At 40.0% G+C, this 14789-nt stretch overlaps 1 protein-coding gene across 1 annotated transcript in view; it reads right to left on the bottom strand.

The window, feature by feature from the left end:
* MCF2L2 (MCF.2 cell line derived transforming sequence-like 2) overlaps positions 1-14789 on the bottom strand; it is a 127950-nt gene that overhangs the window by 33439 nt on the left and 79722 nt on the right. Inside the window, exons 13-14 of the mRNA XM_063306743.1 lie at positions 3762-3887; positions 1304-1525 (exon numbers count right to left, since the gene is read on the bottom strand). Coding sequence (XP_063162813.1) covers positions 1304-1525; positions 3762-3887 — 348 coding nt within the window. The remainder of the gene's footprint in view (positions 1-1303; positions 1526-3761; positions 3888-14789) is intronic.

The raw sequence follows: 14789 nt of genomic DNA, 5'->3' as shown, positions 1-14789 counted from the left end.
TTCCCATCATTTGGAAGCTATGATGTGTCGATGAAGCCTAAAATTGCATTTGCTTGCTATATTCATCTTGTTATTCCAATATCTTTTTCACAAATAGGATTGCCAAGCTATGTGACCCTCCATCCTATACCTGCACATGTTGGTCTTTGCATTTGTCTCTATTAAATGTTATTCTATTATTTTCAGCTTACATTTCTAAGCCATTCATGCTCAATTTATTTTTGTCTTTTAGGGTATAAGTTTTGAATCCATCTGCAATTTTGTTTCAAGTGTTATTATCAAGCCATATATTCTGCATCCTATATCAGTGCATTTTTTCTATTTCCTAAGTGAGCTTGACTTTTATAGTGATTGGAAAAACTCATTTTTCATTTTTGGTATCAAGCTTTTTCCTCTTGGTACAGAAACTGAGATGTAATATATTTTACATCTGCATGTCAAACTGTTCCACAAGGGTGTTAGTTGAATCTATCATTATCACTATTCCTTTAAACGTGCTTGAAAAGGTGTATCCTTGAATTCTGTCGACAAATTAACAATCCTGAAACGTTAGGATAAATGAAGAAGCTGCTGAGTTTTTTGTCCTTGGAAGAAGCAGAATGAGGCTACATCTTTATCTGCCAATTGATTCATCAAGCTTACCAAGAAAAAACATTTCCAAGTTTTGTTTTCCTTGATAGATTAATAGATAAGTGTAAGTAACCTTATCATATATGCAAAGTACCCAGATGGATACACAGTCAGAAACTAAAAAAAGAAACCCCCCAAGATTTCTTAAGAGGGAACCTAAAACCAGAATTCACTCCCCTGTTTTTGGAATGTGACACTGATCAGAATTCACCAAGACAAGGAGATGGAGGGCCTAGATGGAAACCTTCAATTTTGCACAGGCAGGATCAGCTTGGAGTTATGAGTGGCCAAGTTCTAAATCTGGAGAATTTATGTGAGAATCACTTCTTTTAATTGCCTGATATAAGGCTTTAAAGTTTATTTCTAATGCCATTGTGTATACCTTAACTTTTCAGAGCACAAATCTTCCCAAGGCAACTCACCTCTAGACTATTTGCACTAGCTTTATTTGTAGATAAAACAAATATTATGAAACAACAGAAATCTCCAGGGCTTCCTTCTCTAAAACATGAGGGCTTTTCCATCTGCAACTCTTACTAAGGAAAGAGCAAGTGTTACAATCATTCCAACGTGTACTGTAGTTTTGGTATTTTGATATATTTGTTGATTTAAATGTGTTTGTTGGTCCTTCGATTTCTACCTTTTCTCCCTTCCACTATAAGAAACGGCTTACCTTCAAAGAATTTTTAAAGCTGTACGATGGAGACTTCTCATGACCATCTGTGTTTTCTTCACGTTTCTTGCAAAAAAGTAGGATTTTTGCATATAAGAAGAGATGCCTCTGCATTGGTTTGAACCTGGCCAAATCTTTTACTTTGTTGTGTCCCTTCTTGTGATCCGTACAGATACTGAAGGAGCCCTGAAGGAGCAATTTACCGAGTTCATGCACATCTCCCTATAGGAAGAGGGAGACAGGATAGGAGGAATACAAGAATAAAGCAAGGTATTAGTCTAGCCTTTTCCTCCCAACAGTCTTAGCTTCAGTATAATTTCATACTCAGTTTTTTTATATCCTGCCTTTATTATATGTTTTTATAAATAACTCAAGGCAGCAAACATACCTAATACTGCTTCCTCTTCCTATTTTCCCCACAACAACAACCCTGTGAGGTGAGCTGGGCTGAGAGGGAGCGACTGGCCCAAGGTCACCCAGCCGGCTTTCATGCCCCAGGCGGGACTAGAACTCACAGCCTCCTGGTTTCTAGCCCAGCGCCTTAACCACTAGACCAAACTGGCTCTCACTATCATCTATCAGTTTCCAGATAGATGGTCATACTCTATTGCTGCAAAAACAAAAAGTCTTGGGTCCTATAAATTTTTGTTTGTTTTAGAGACTGCCCAACTCCAAATGACTCTGGGCAGTTTACACTTTAAAAGCAAGAATTAACATTAAGGAAGAGATTTCAGACATGCAGAAGAGAGCAGTAACCAACCCAAACAATTAAAAAACCACCTACTGGGGTTTAAACTGCATGAAGACATAAACTTTCACAGAGTAGTGTTCATTCTGTCATGCAGTAGGCCAAAGCCTGTGTCACAGCAATGTGGTACCTAGAGACATCACTGCACTCAGTGAAGTGCCCTATTATCATTTAGTTTTTTAGCTGCATATTGATTTATTCTAAGTGGGGAAGGACAGGTTAAATCAAAATGTTTCCCATTATCTTTATTGTCTTCTAAGTTTCACATGGACATTCTTAGGCAATGAAGTTGGTGAACACCTGGAAACATGCTCTGCTGTTGGGGTTGTGGGGAGGACTTCCTGCTAAGGGGGCAAGGCCTGTGAGTGGCAATGGGCAACTGACTGAGACAGATCCAGTGGAGAAGAGGTGGGGACACTGGATAGGGTAGGAGAAGCTACAGAGTAAGCAAAGGAGTTAAGAAGACTATAAGGTAACCCAACTTTGGGGAGAATGTATGAATATGTGTTGGATATAGGATGTGACTTAGGATATGTGTAAACCAGTATTTATTTGAGGGTGATCTTGAAAGAACAGGAAGACGGGTTCGGCTGAATGAATTTTATGTCTGGAAGTGTCAGCACAACCTGCTATTGGGATTATTGTACCATTACACATCTTTTTGCTCAGTAATCTACTTTTCTGGAAAATGGATGTCATTTATATTAGGTGGGCCCACTACAGCACTCATTTCATGTATGTACAGCTTCCACAGCAATCATTTTATGTGGTAAATGGGATATTTTCTCTAAATCCCAAATGTCATCCTCATCCTAAAGATCTTGAATATCAGAAGGTTTATACCTTTTTATATTCAGAAGGATTTTGCCTCCTTAGTTATTGTTCTCTTTGTCCTAGATATTTTCAGAGATAGTTTCTGTTTCTGACACCCAGCAGAAACTGAATTTTGAACTGATTTGAGTTGCTGCTGCGTCCAAACATTTAAAGTATTTGGAGTACTACCTACGTATAAGGAACTTCTATTGCATAACTGAAGTATGTATTGAATGGGGTTAGATTCATGAATTACAATGTGAGTGGGAAGAAAAATGTTAATATGGATACCTTATTATCCTAAGTAGTAAAAGAGCAATTGGACTAAACTGTAAATAGGCTAATTCATTAAAGTTGTACTTGCTTTTCAGTTTTGTGAAAATAATCCCAAATCAGGAAAAGAGAAAAGGATTACAAACATTAAATGATAGAATCTTAAAAACAGACAATTGTAACATCTTAAAATCATGAAATTACAGCATCTTAAAACTGGGACATGGACAAAAGCTGCGAGCAGGCAGAGCAATCCTTGCTATATCCTGTTCCAAGAGTTTTCCCTAATGTGGCATCTTCTAGAACAGTGTTTCTCAACCTTTGGAACTTTAAGAAGTGTGGACTTCAATTCCCAGAATTCCCCAGCCAGCCATGCTGGCTGGGGAATTCTGGGAGTTGAAGTCCACACATCTTAAAGTTGCAAAGGTTGAGAAACACTGTTCTAGATGCTGTCTGGAAATTCTCAGAATCACGGTTCCAAGGCACCTGGAGAGAACCAGGCTGAGGAAAGCTGATGTAGGCCTGAAACATCCATATCTTAAGGAAAACAGCAAGATTTCAAGGGTCTCTATGGTTTGGAAATCAGAGTTCAGCAACATACTCTACCATTTGGTCAAGGCCTACCTCATAGCCCGTAATGGCTATCTGGTGCATGGAATCATTCGCCGACTTGATGATATCAAGAACTGTTGCTAGAGCTTCTTCAAGTTCAGCGGTGCCTTCAGAATTCTTGCTGCATTTTAACATTTCCTGGTTGCAAAGGGATAAAAAAAAGCAACTGCCATACCACAAGGCCTTAGGAATGTCTGGAATGTCAACACCCTTACATCTCCCCCCATGAGTTCACACACGCGTCCGTTTAAGAAACAGGATCTTAACCTCATATAAATCTGCAGTGTGGCTGCACTTAGAACCCTGGATATGGTTTTGGCCACCACTTCTCAAAAAGAACCACAAGGAGCTTTCAAGGGGACAGAAAAGGGCGACCAAAATGAGTATGCGGCTAGAATAGCTCTCCTGTGAAGAAAAACTATGGCCTAACTAAGCAAAAACTAAAAATTAAATTAACTAAGCAAAAGCAGGTATGGGAAACATGGTAGAAGTTTGTAAAATCATCTATTATATAGTAATAGTACTGTAGTTTTAGAAGAAGTAGTAAATATATAGAAAATGTGGACTGAGGTTTTCTCTTATAATGCTAGAACTTATATTCATATGCTTTCATATGAAGTCTCTGCCAGTTCAGAAGCAGCTTTGGATATCTGTGATCCTAAACTGTGACAGATGAATTCCTCCTGGGTCCTGAGCTTCAGCCATCCTATCAGGTCTTTTAAGGGGAATGGTGGCTTGACTAAGCACGGGTGAAATTGACACGATCTGCCTATAGACATCCCCTAAGAACTATTTCCGCTTTCTGTAGCTTCAGAGGCATGTTGTCAGGGTCAGTCTCGCTTCGCAATAAGGCACGGACTCACTCAAGAGGTATTAAGGATTTCCGGTTTATTGGAATGGTGGCTGACAGAATGAAAAATGGGAACGGGGGTGGTGGTGCTTGGTGAGGTGCCCTGTTTATACCCTCTTGCGGGGTCCCGTGCTCCCCCACCCTTCATTGTCCCCAGTTCCCTTGATGGGTCCCTTGATGGCTGTGTGGGTGTTTTCCCGGTTGCTGTTCCTGTCCTCTGGGTTCAGGTGTGCCCTCCGGGGCACCAGGTGCGGTTTATCTCTGCTTATCCGAAGTCCTTCTATTCAGCTGCATATGCTTCCACGGGTGTGGTTACTTTGGGTGCTTGCTTTCAGCTCTGATTTAATTATCTCCTTCCTCTTTTCCTTAATGATCATGATCCACGTTGTGAGGCTCTTTGTGCCTTGCAACGGGGTCATGACACATGCATTTTGTTTAGAAAGCACTGTCCTTTCTCACTTTCAGCCTGTCAGCCCTTTCAGGTGAGCTAATAGACACCACCAGAAATCCTAGAACTCTACATTATTAACAGAATCTTGAAAGCTTGACATTTCCTCTCCCTTCCCAGTGAGGCAACTTAAAAGTTTCTTTCTCACACTGTTTTGTCTTCCTGGACTGAATTCACAGTTTGCTAAAGGTCTCTGCCTATCTTTTTCAAGGTCATCTCTGTGCTGCTTTACACAACCACTGCTGCAGCCTACAATCGTGGTTAGCGATGCTGGGAAAAGTGCCCCGGAGCAACACTGATCACACTTGATTCAAGATGTGAGTGGCATTTTTAATACAGAAAGAATGATCATTTAGTAGCCGGGCAGTTTTGCCCTCTTTCAAATGCTCAGGGTTTGTTTGTTTTGTAAGACACCCACAGCTTAAATGTGCATTTAAAATGGGGCTGGAGGGGTTGCTAGCAATATCTTTCCTTTGTGGAGAGTGGTATAGGGATTTTTGTCTTTGATTGTTCCAGCAGTAACAGTACTGACTGAATTACTTTCTTGCACCCTTCTCCTGGTCAGCTGGAAGGACAGCCCTGAGTGGTTCATGGTTTTCTCAGAATGTTCCCACATTTTGAGATTGGCAGGACCAAACATGATTGGCAGGCCTGCTTCAAGCTCCTTTAGAGGAATTAGGAATGCAAAAAGATGCAATGTGGAAGTGACCAACATGTGAGGATTTGCAGAATTGGTAAAAGGATGTACTCCCTTTAGTTTCACAAAAACTAAAGAATTTATTGCCCTCAGCTATGTTAATAGTCATGGTTTTAAGAGAGGTTCAGACAAATGCACGGAGATGGAGGCTATAGCTGAGGGTTGCAAATCATCTGCCGAATCAAAGGGATTCAGATAATGGGATATCTGATATCCCGTTAACAACTTCCTATCCCTTTTTGGAACTACACATATACATCTGTCAAGTGCTAAATGATCCAGAATGTTAGATTTGGGGCCGGATCCAACAATGCTCTCCCAACATTAATGTGCAGATGGAGCCTGAGATAACTGTTGAATTATGTCCAGTATTTCATCCAGGTTAAAGATAATAGTAAGTTAATATGACAGAAGAGTTCTTTGAATTTACTTACACTGGGTATTTGTCCTTTTTTCTTTTTTGTAACTTAAGGATCCTGAAATCATAGGGCAGTGAGATCATGCTGTTCACATATCACTTTAACCAGATAATTATAAAAAATCTTTTTATGTTGGGAAATGCCACCAGAATGAATTATGAGAGCTTTCTGTTCTTCTGATTTATGATTTCATTTTATTTTTCACGATGATAAAGTGTTTTTTAAGCCAGCATGAATTTTTCTCTCTGATCTATATCCATAGCAGAAGATATATGAATCTTTTTTTTTTTTTGCTATTGTGCATGCACATACAGACAAAATAATGCAACATGAGTTGGGAAAAAATATTTTTGGGTGTGAGAGGGGAGTCAAACATACCTCATGAAAGAGAGTAACCCATGGTCTACTTTTTCCATGCGTGGGTGTCTTGTACAAACAGCATGACCAGGGGTTTCCACAGGGTATGGTGAAAAGAGTCAAGATGGTGGCTGCGATGGTGCCATTGAACCTCCACCTGTTATGTGCCGCCATCTTGACTTTTTTTTACTCTGCCCTACAGGCACCACTGGCAGTAACCCTAAGATGATGGTAATTGTGACACAGTGCAAATCTGGTGTTTTATATGGTATCCCAAATTTGGTCATAAGTATATGAGTCACGTGGCTTGCATGATGTTATACATTTTGTCATCCCCACCCCCCTGGGTTATTATGTTCTTATAACATACCCAGTAGTTGAGCTTCTGGTGGTAGGGGGGCATTTTCAGTTAAGCCTGTCCTACTGAACTAAGGACTTGTTAGGAAAAGGCTCAGTCCTCCAAAATCATACTTGTCAGTGTGTTTTACAGGATGTTTTTCTTCAAGTCAACCCTTTACCCTAGTTTCATTTGTGATTTACTAAAAGACAGTTCTGGTAATATCTGAATGCATCCCATGGTGTAGAGGAATATGAAGATGGCCTTGAGGAAGGAATTCAGTGACCATTTTGTAAACATAGACTTAATCTGCATAGACAGGAAGGGGAGAGTTAAATCAAGATTCCCTTGCCACAATTTTCTTTAGTATAATAGGGGAGAGGGAGAATTTCTATGGGCTTTCAGGATTCTGTTATTTTACCCTGTAACAATAAAATAAAGTTCTCATAATTGTTGCGGTGTCTGCTTCCTGTCTACTTCAAAGGGCAGCATTCCACAATCAAATAACTCATATTTTCCTGAGACAGACTGGAATTTCTGGAAGGGGTTACTACCCTAGTTTACAGTTCTGAATCAGTGGCTTTAAACATATCACACAAACAAGTGTTCCTATTGTAAAGAGTTAAATGAGAAGAATTTGCAGAAGAAAAATGTTTTTTGTCAGTCTGTTCCTGACAAGCACATAATTCAAGAAAGGAAAGAAAACAATGTTATATGCAAGACTCACTATTTAATATCATCATGTATATTGGCACTAAAAGCTCTTACTTCAGTATATTGGGTCAAACTGCAGAACTGTTAAAGAATGGTCATCAACATTTAAGTTGACAAACTCAAGGTAGTCCTCCCACTCTGACATCTTCCATATGTGCTGAGATGGCAAGTTCTCAACAAATATGGCCATACAGCCCCAATACATCTGGAGGGTTCCATATTGAAGAAGGATGGATTAGGACATGGTTTGATTTGTACACTGTTGATCATAAAGAGCAAAGCAGAGAAATGAGATGGCAGAACTACACAAATATCAATCAAGTGTTACTTTGTGTTTATAGCAATTATGTGTGAGAGAGCAGTAAGTCAGTGGTGTGTATGAATTTTATGAGTGTATGAAAATACTGCACATGAATATGTGCCAGTGAATGAAAGCAGAATAGATTTAAATATGTTCTGAATGATGAATTTGAATCTTAATCTGACATTTCTTCCCTGAGAAATATTGTACAGCCCCATAATTTTCTGAGGTTTAATTTGAAACATATGCTCTGCTTAACCTCAACAGAGTTCTTTGATGTAGATGAAGCTTCATGCCTTTAGTAAGATTTAAGTCACATATGCCTGGAGATCATTTCCCCAAGGCTGATTTCAGGTTTCACCAACCTAAGAGAGACTATCAAGATGAAATAATCAAGATCCAATTTCTGCTCAGCCATAACATAGTTGGGCTTCTGACTAGTAGAATCAACATTCTGGACAAAGACTTCTAATCAAACAGGACGGTTTTGATGGAAGCCAGGTAATAAGAGAAGTTGATCTCATAATTTCCTCTTTGCCATCATACCTTGCCTTTCTGTCTGAATTTTTACATCCTGCTTCTCAGCAGCTGGCTTGAGGAACCTACTTTGGGCTGAATCACCAGAATGGAATGAGAAAATCAAAACACAACAGCTACTTTGATATATAATTGATCTTCTGCCAACAATATGTTTTTCAACAACTTACTTTCTATGGATCTTATTACGGTGGAGGGAGCCATCATTCTGCCTACGTTATAGGCTACTTTTTAAGTACTGCCAGCCATGGCCACTCACTTGTGGCGCTGCCCTTCCCTTGCTTGTTACCAATTGCTCCTTCCTGCTTCAACCTACGTCATTCCTCTGTGCTGGTTACCCTGAATGGCAGCCACAGAGGAGGGGCTTGTTCCTACTCAGGGTGTCAGGAGAACCTTCTACTTCCTTCCACGCCTCTCTCCCACACCTGGTAGAGTTTATGGCTCCTTTGAAAAAAAGCACCTTTGGGGCTGACCCCTGCATTGGTAGATTGCACTGTAACACAGCAGTCTGGCTGTGCCCAGAGAGAACAAGAGTTTCTATACATGGGAAGCATTGATACGATATTTCATCTATAGTGGTATGCATCAGTTGGCCAGGGCAGAGCTAGGTCACAAAACTGGTGCAAAAACAGAGAGCAGAACTCAGAAATGGGTGGAGATCAAAATTTAACATGAGAGATCAGTGAAAGGTGAAAGTCTACCTTTACAAGACCTATTATAGCACAGCTTCCCAGGAAATATTTGTTCCCAGCAAAGATCAGAAGAATCCATCAGGTTCTAAAGGTGGTACCATAGATAGTAAACTGTTACTTTTTGTGGATGTTAAGCGTTCTGTTTGTGTGTTCTGTTAATCCTTCCTACATTAGATTCATATATGCTCACACACAAAGAAGGAACATTTCAACCTGGGGTATCCATGGGGGAAGTGTCAAAATAGTCAGGATGATGGCTGCGATCAGAAAGGGCAGGCTTCAACCTCCAATACCTTTTTCTCACTGTGAGGTGCTAAAATTATTGGCCATTCATTTATACGTTTCGCTCTATAGTGCTGTCATAAATTTTGAGGTGTCTCAAATTCATTCATGCTGCCGAATCAGTGCAGAACTGATTGAACTTGATTTTGTTCTAACAACTTCAGCAGCCCTTCTAAGAACTTTATTTGTCCAAGGAGTAATCTTAAATTACTGGTTGTTGTCCCCTCTCCCCAAAACAAACAAACAAACAAAAAAGGAGATTGAAAAAACAGCATTACTGTTGCTCTATTAAGCCCAGAATCTAGAAATGAGTCCCTTTCCTTTGTAAGTCGCTGCTCCAGTTTTATTGATTCATTTATTCAATTTATGAGCCATCAGATTGCAAAGCAACTCAAGGCAACATACAAAAACGAAAAACACATCATAAAACCAATTAAAAGAGAGGCTAACGGTTATAATGAAAAAAACTCAGGACACCTCTTTGGGGAAATACAAAAAGAATTAAAATATTGCATCTCTGATGCAGAGTCACAATTACCTTGACCCAGGGCCTGCTGGTAAAGCTAGAAAAACTTTCTTATAAGATAGCTGTGTTGGGGCTGGGTGGACTTCAAGGGCAATGTTTTTATTTTGTTTTGTTTTTATTTATTTATTTTCTGTCCCGCCTTTATTATTTTTATAAATTCCAGGGGCAAGTTCAGTGATAGAGAAGGCATGGTTATTCCAACTTTGGAAGACCTCAAAAAGCTAAGCAGATTCAGAATTAGTTAGTGCTTTAAGGGAAACTACTAAGAAATCCCAGGATTGTAAGTTAGGCTAGAAAGTTTTTAAAAAATCCTTTTTTTCAATGGGAAACTATTTCCATATTGTTGTAAAAAAAAACAAAACTTACACAGATGCTGTGTGATCAGCAAGACTGGGCTTAACAAAGCAATAGTAATAATCTTTGCTGTTTTACAACTTCAATGCTATTTAAGGGGTGGGGGGAATAAACCAGTAAAGAGATGTAAGGTTAGATCTTGGGCAAGCAAAAATAAGTATTGATTGATTTTACTAGGCTTGTATGCTGCTTGGAGCAGTTTAGAATCCTACCAGACATAAACAGGATTAAAACAACTAAGAAGTAACAGCATTATATAGTAAAACATTTGTATGCTGAGGAACCATGTTGTTGTTGTTTATTCGTTTAGTCGCTTCCGACTCTTTGTGACTTCATGGACCAGCCCACGCCAGAGCTTCCTGTCGGTCGTCAACACCCCCAGCTCCCCCAGGGATGAGTCCGTCACCTCTAGAATATCATCCATCCATCTTGCCCTTGGTCGGCCCCTCTTCCGTTTGCCCTCCACTCTCCCTAGCATCAGCATCTTCTCCAGGGTGTCCTGTCTTCTCATTATGTGGCCAAAGTATTTCAGTTTTGCCTTTAATATCATTCCCTCAAGTGAGCAGTCTGGCTTTATTTCCTGGAGGATGGACTGGTTGGATCTTCGTGCAGTCCAAGGCACTCTCAGAATTTTCCTCCAACACCACAGTTCAAAAGCATCGATCTTCCTTCGCTCAGCCTTCCTTATGGTCCAGCTCTCGCAGCCATATGTTACTACAGGGAACACCATTGCTTTAACTATACGGGCCTTTGTTGTCAGTGTGATGTCTCTGCTCTTAACTATTTTATCGAGATTTGTCATTGCTCTTCTCCCAAGGATTAAGCGTCTTCTGATTTCCTGACTGCAGTCAGCATCTGCAGTAATCTTTGCACCTAGGAATACAAAGTCTTTCACTGCTTCTACATTTTCTCCCTCTATTTGCCAGTTATCAATCAAGCTGGTTGCCATAATCTTGGTTTTTTTGAGGTTTAGCTGCAAACCAGCTTTTGCACTTTCTTCTTTCACATTCATCATAAGGCTCCTCAGTTCCTCTTCACTTTCAGCCATCAAAGTGGTATCATCTGCATATCTGAGATTGTTAATATACCATAACAAAACCATAACAAAACATATAATCATCTACCCCAGGACAGGAGGAATCTCCTCTTGATTAGTCTCCCTCTTGAAGCTCTGCTGGGACAACCCAGTCTTGCCTGATTTCCCAAATCCCAATAGTGTTGGGAACAAGTCAACTGTCCAAGAGGATGCTGTTCCAGGATGACTGAGGATGGCTGAGAAGACCCATATCTTGATAGCTGGGCAGTGGGCATATGTCAAGGAACAAGTATCTGCTGTGCCTCAGACATTAGTCTACTACAGTGGCCAGGGTTGTAAGTACAGGAGACAAAGGCCTTGGTCACACACATGCTCCTATATCAGGTGCTAGCTGCAGCTGTGTTTATTTATATATGTTGGCTGGATGCAAATCTGCAGATCAGTGCAAGAGTAGAGTATTAAAAAATGATGTGGTTCCATGTATTTGGGAGTCTACCTGGGAAATAGTGTTTAGAAGCAAGAAATAATACCATTTTCCTGATTGCAAATCCTTTTCTTCCCTGGAGGCCTTGAGTTTTGCTTCCTAGAACCTCTTCTTTTAAAAATGAAGTCCTTGTTGAAAGGATTTCTTTGGTTCTTCCTTTCATGGCACTCCAAGGAGATGCTGCTACCCCTGATTGGCTGCTTGACTCCCTCCACTATCCATGCAGATGGGCTTTGAAACTGCTCCAATTGTTAAAAGTGAGAACACCGCGAGACTGGAGTGTCGTTTATTTGGGAGAGCACAGAAGGAACAGTCACCAAAACATATATTAAAAAATCAGTGGTGGGACGGTGGGGGAAACCAGAATGTTCAGGGGAAATTACATCAATGAGAGAAATACTAGTGAATCAGACTTCACACTGACAAGGATGAAATGTTAGTATAGATTGGCTTGTGGTTTCTATTAACCTACACTGCTTTTAGCACTCCATTGCTAGTTTTGAGCTTTTATAGGGGCATGACTAATTTAGAGCACTATATAAAATAACATACACTGTCCAGTTCAATGAGGTAATCCCTAATCTAATGCCTGCCACCTGCATGGGTGGTGATAAGAAAAAAAAAACTATCTTCAGTTTCTTATCTAAAAATGTGATAGCATCTTAAGAACAACCAGAAGCTTGAAAACTCCTACAACTTCTCTTAATTAATGTATTTTCTATTTGGAATTTAAGAGGCTTTTTTTCCCCCTAATGGTGCTTCCTAGCATTGGGAAGCATCCTTAAAAAGATTGTAGGGTTGTGCATTAAGAAGAAGTGGCTTACAATACATCTTGTCTGAACAAAGCAACAGAAATACATACAAACAAGCACACCCATCATACTTTTCTCACTTGGGGTAAGCAAGGTTGTGCATGAAAGTCAGTTTGGTGTAGAGGTTAAAGGCATCAGGCTAGAAACTGGGTCTCCGTGAGTTCTAGTCCGCTTTAGGCATGAAGCCAGCTGGTCCCTTTGGGCCAGTCCCTGCCTCTCAGCTCTAGGAAGAAGAAGACAAGAAGCCTGAATGTGCGAGGGTTCCCCGAGGCCTGAAAAACATTTCAAGGGTTCCTCCAGGGTCAAAAGGTTGAGAAAGGCTGTTTTAGACTATCACTCTCATAAGGTTCAGAAAGCATGGATAGTGGTTGATGATTGTGGGAGCTATACCTCAAAACACCTTTTCCTGGATTAGAGTGGTGCCATTTTTGCTATTTGCCTATGAGAAGCATTCTTGCAAGTAAATGCAAGAAGAAACAGCAACTACATCTGTGTCAAAGATGTTAGTATGTTTTCTACTACAGGTTAAGGTTACTATGGTAACTAATCATTTTGGCTGGGTGAAGAGGTTGAATTTAATTGTCCCCTTTTCAGTTGTTAATTGTTGCACTGGGGGGGGGAGAAGAACTTGCCTGGACTTATTTTAGTTTCAGTTTCCTTTCTGTGTAGGCTTGCAGAGAGTATGCAGCTGAGAGAAATCTCTCCTCTCAGCAAACAGCCTTTAAATATGTTTGTTTTCTGTAAATAAAATTATTTTTATAGAAATGCCTGGTGTGTGACTTTTCTGATCTCTCCTGGGCCAAATGCTTTCCTAGCACTCTGCCAACAAAAGATACTGTCAATGTGCTAATTTTCCAAATGCAAGGGGAACATCATAAACAGAGTATTAGCAAGGAGTTTAAAATGAAGTTGTCTGATTTCCTTAGGATTCTTCTCATCCCCAAACCTGGGCAGACTACAGCTTCTAAAACTTTCCTCCAACATTGGCTTACTACACATGGAGTTATAATTCAACTCATCATCTGGAATTTGGGGATGATGGCCACTTTAAACCAAATCTCAGGCTTAGCCTCAGGAATCTGAAAGCAGTTCTTATGCTTTTAAAAAAAATAAAAAAATAAAAAACTTGAACTAATCTTTTGTTGGTTTCACATTAGGTTGATTGGCCCAGAGTTCTTTGATTCAACTTAAAAATAACTTTTGGAATGAATGCATACCATCAATTTTAAAAGGCTTGAAATTTTAATTATAGTGGGACCATATAATTTAGAATGCATATTCCAGCTAATTGAAACGTCTTCCAAATATGTGCAGAATGCAGCAAGACTATTATTATATGCACAATGATGGAGACATACTGAAATTCCCACAATGGAGGAGTGGATTGTGAAGACGGCAGAAGTGGCTGAAATGGCAAAACTGACCTGTTTGGTCAAGGATAAAAGAAAATGAACTTTCATAAAAGACTGGAAACCCTTTATGGACTTTTTGCTGAAAATGGAAAAAAAATGAAATGATAATTTATGGATCTGATGAATGAAAAAGATCTGAACAAGGGGCTAAAGAGATTTTTGTAATATTAAAGTAGGAGGAACCAAAAGTTCGTTTATAACTGCTGAACAGAAGGTCAGAAGTCACTTCTTTGGATTTAGTCATCTTTCTTCTACTGTTTTGCTTTCTGCACTTCTTTTTTTCTGTTTTTATTTTTCATTCATTCAGTCAGTCAGTCAGTCAGTCAGTCAGTCAGTCAGTCAGTCAGTTTTATTCATATATATAAAGGAAGGAGTATGAGAAGCTGGAGAAGTACCAGGGCCTGAAGGAGGAACTAGAGAGGATATGGAAAGTGAAGGCCAAAGTGGTCCCAGTGGTGGTAGGAACCCTCCCAAGCTGGGAGAGGGGCTCCAGCAGATCCCAGGAGCAACATCAGAGCTCTCTGTCCGGAAGAGTGCAGGGCTAGGAACAGCTCAGATCTTGCGCAGAACCCTCAAACTCCCAGGCCGCTGGTGGGGGACCCGAGGTGGAAGAAGCCACACCCCACCCATAGGAGTGAGAAGAGAATTTTTTTTTTATTTGTCTTTTATCTATGTAAAAATTCTTAATAAGAAACACACACACACACACACACAAATATGTGCAGAATGCCTTCTCTTCGCTACTCAGCACAAACACATTTTTAGAATGATGGACTGAATAA

Source organism: Candoia aspera, chromosome 6 (assembly GCF_035149785.1).
Source record: "Candoia aspera isolate rCanAsp1 chromosome 6, rCanAsp1.hap2, whole genome shotgun sequence".
Classification (NCBI taxonomy): Eukaryota; Metazoa; Chordata; class Lepidosauria; order Squamata; family Boidae; genus Candoia; species Candoia aspera.
This window is presented reverse-complemented; position numbering and strand designations above follow the sequence as displayed.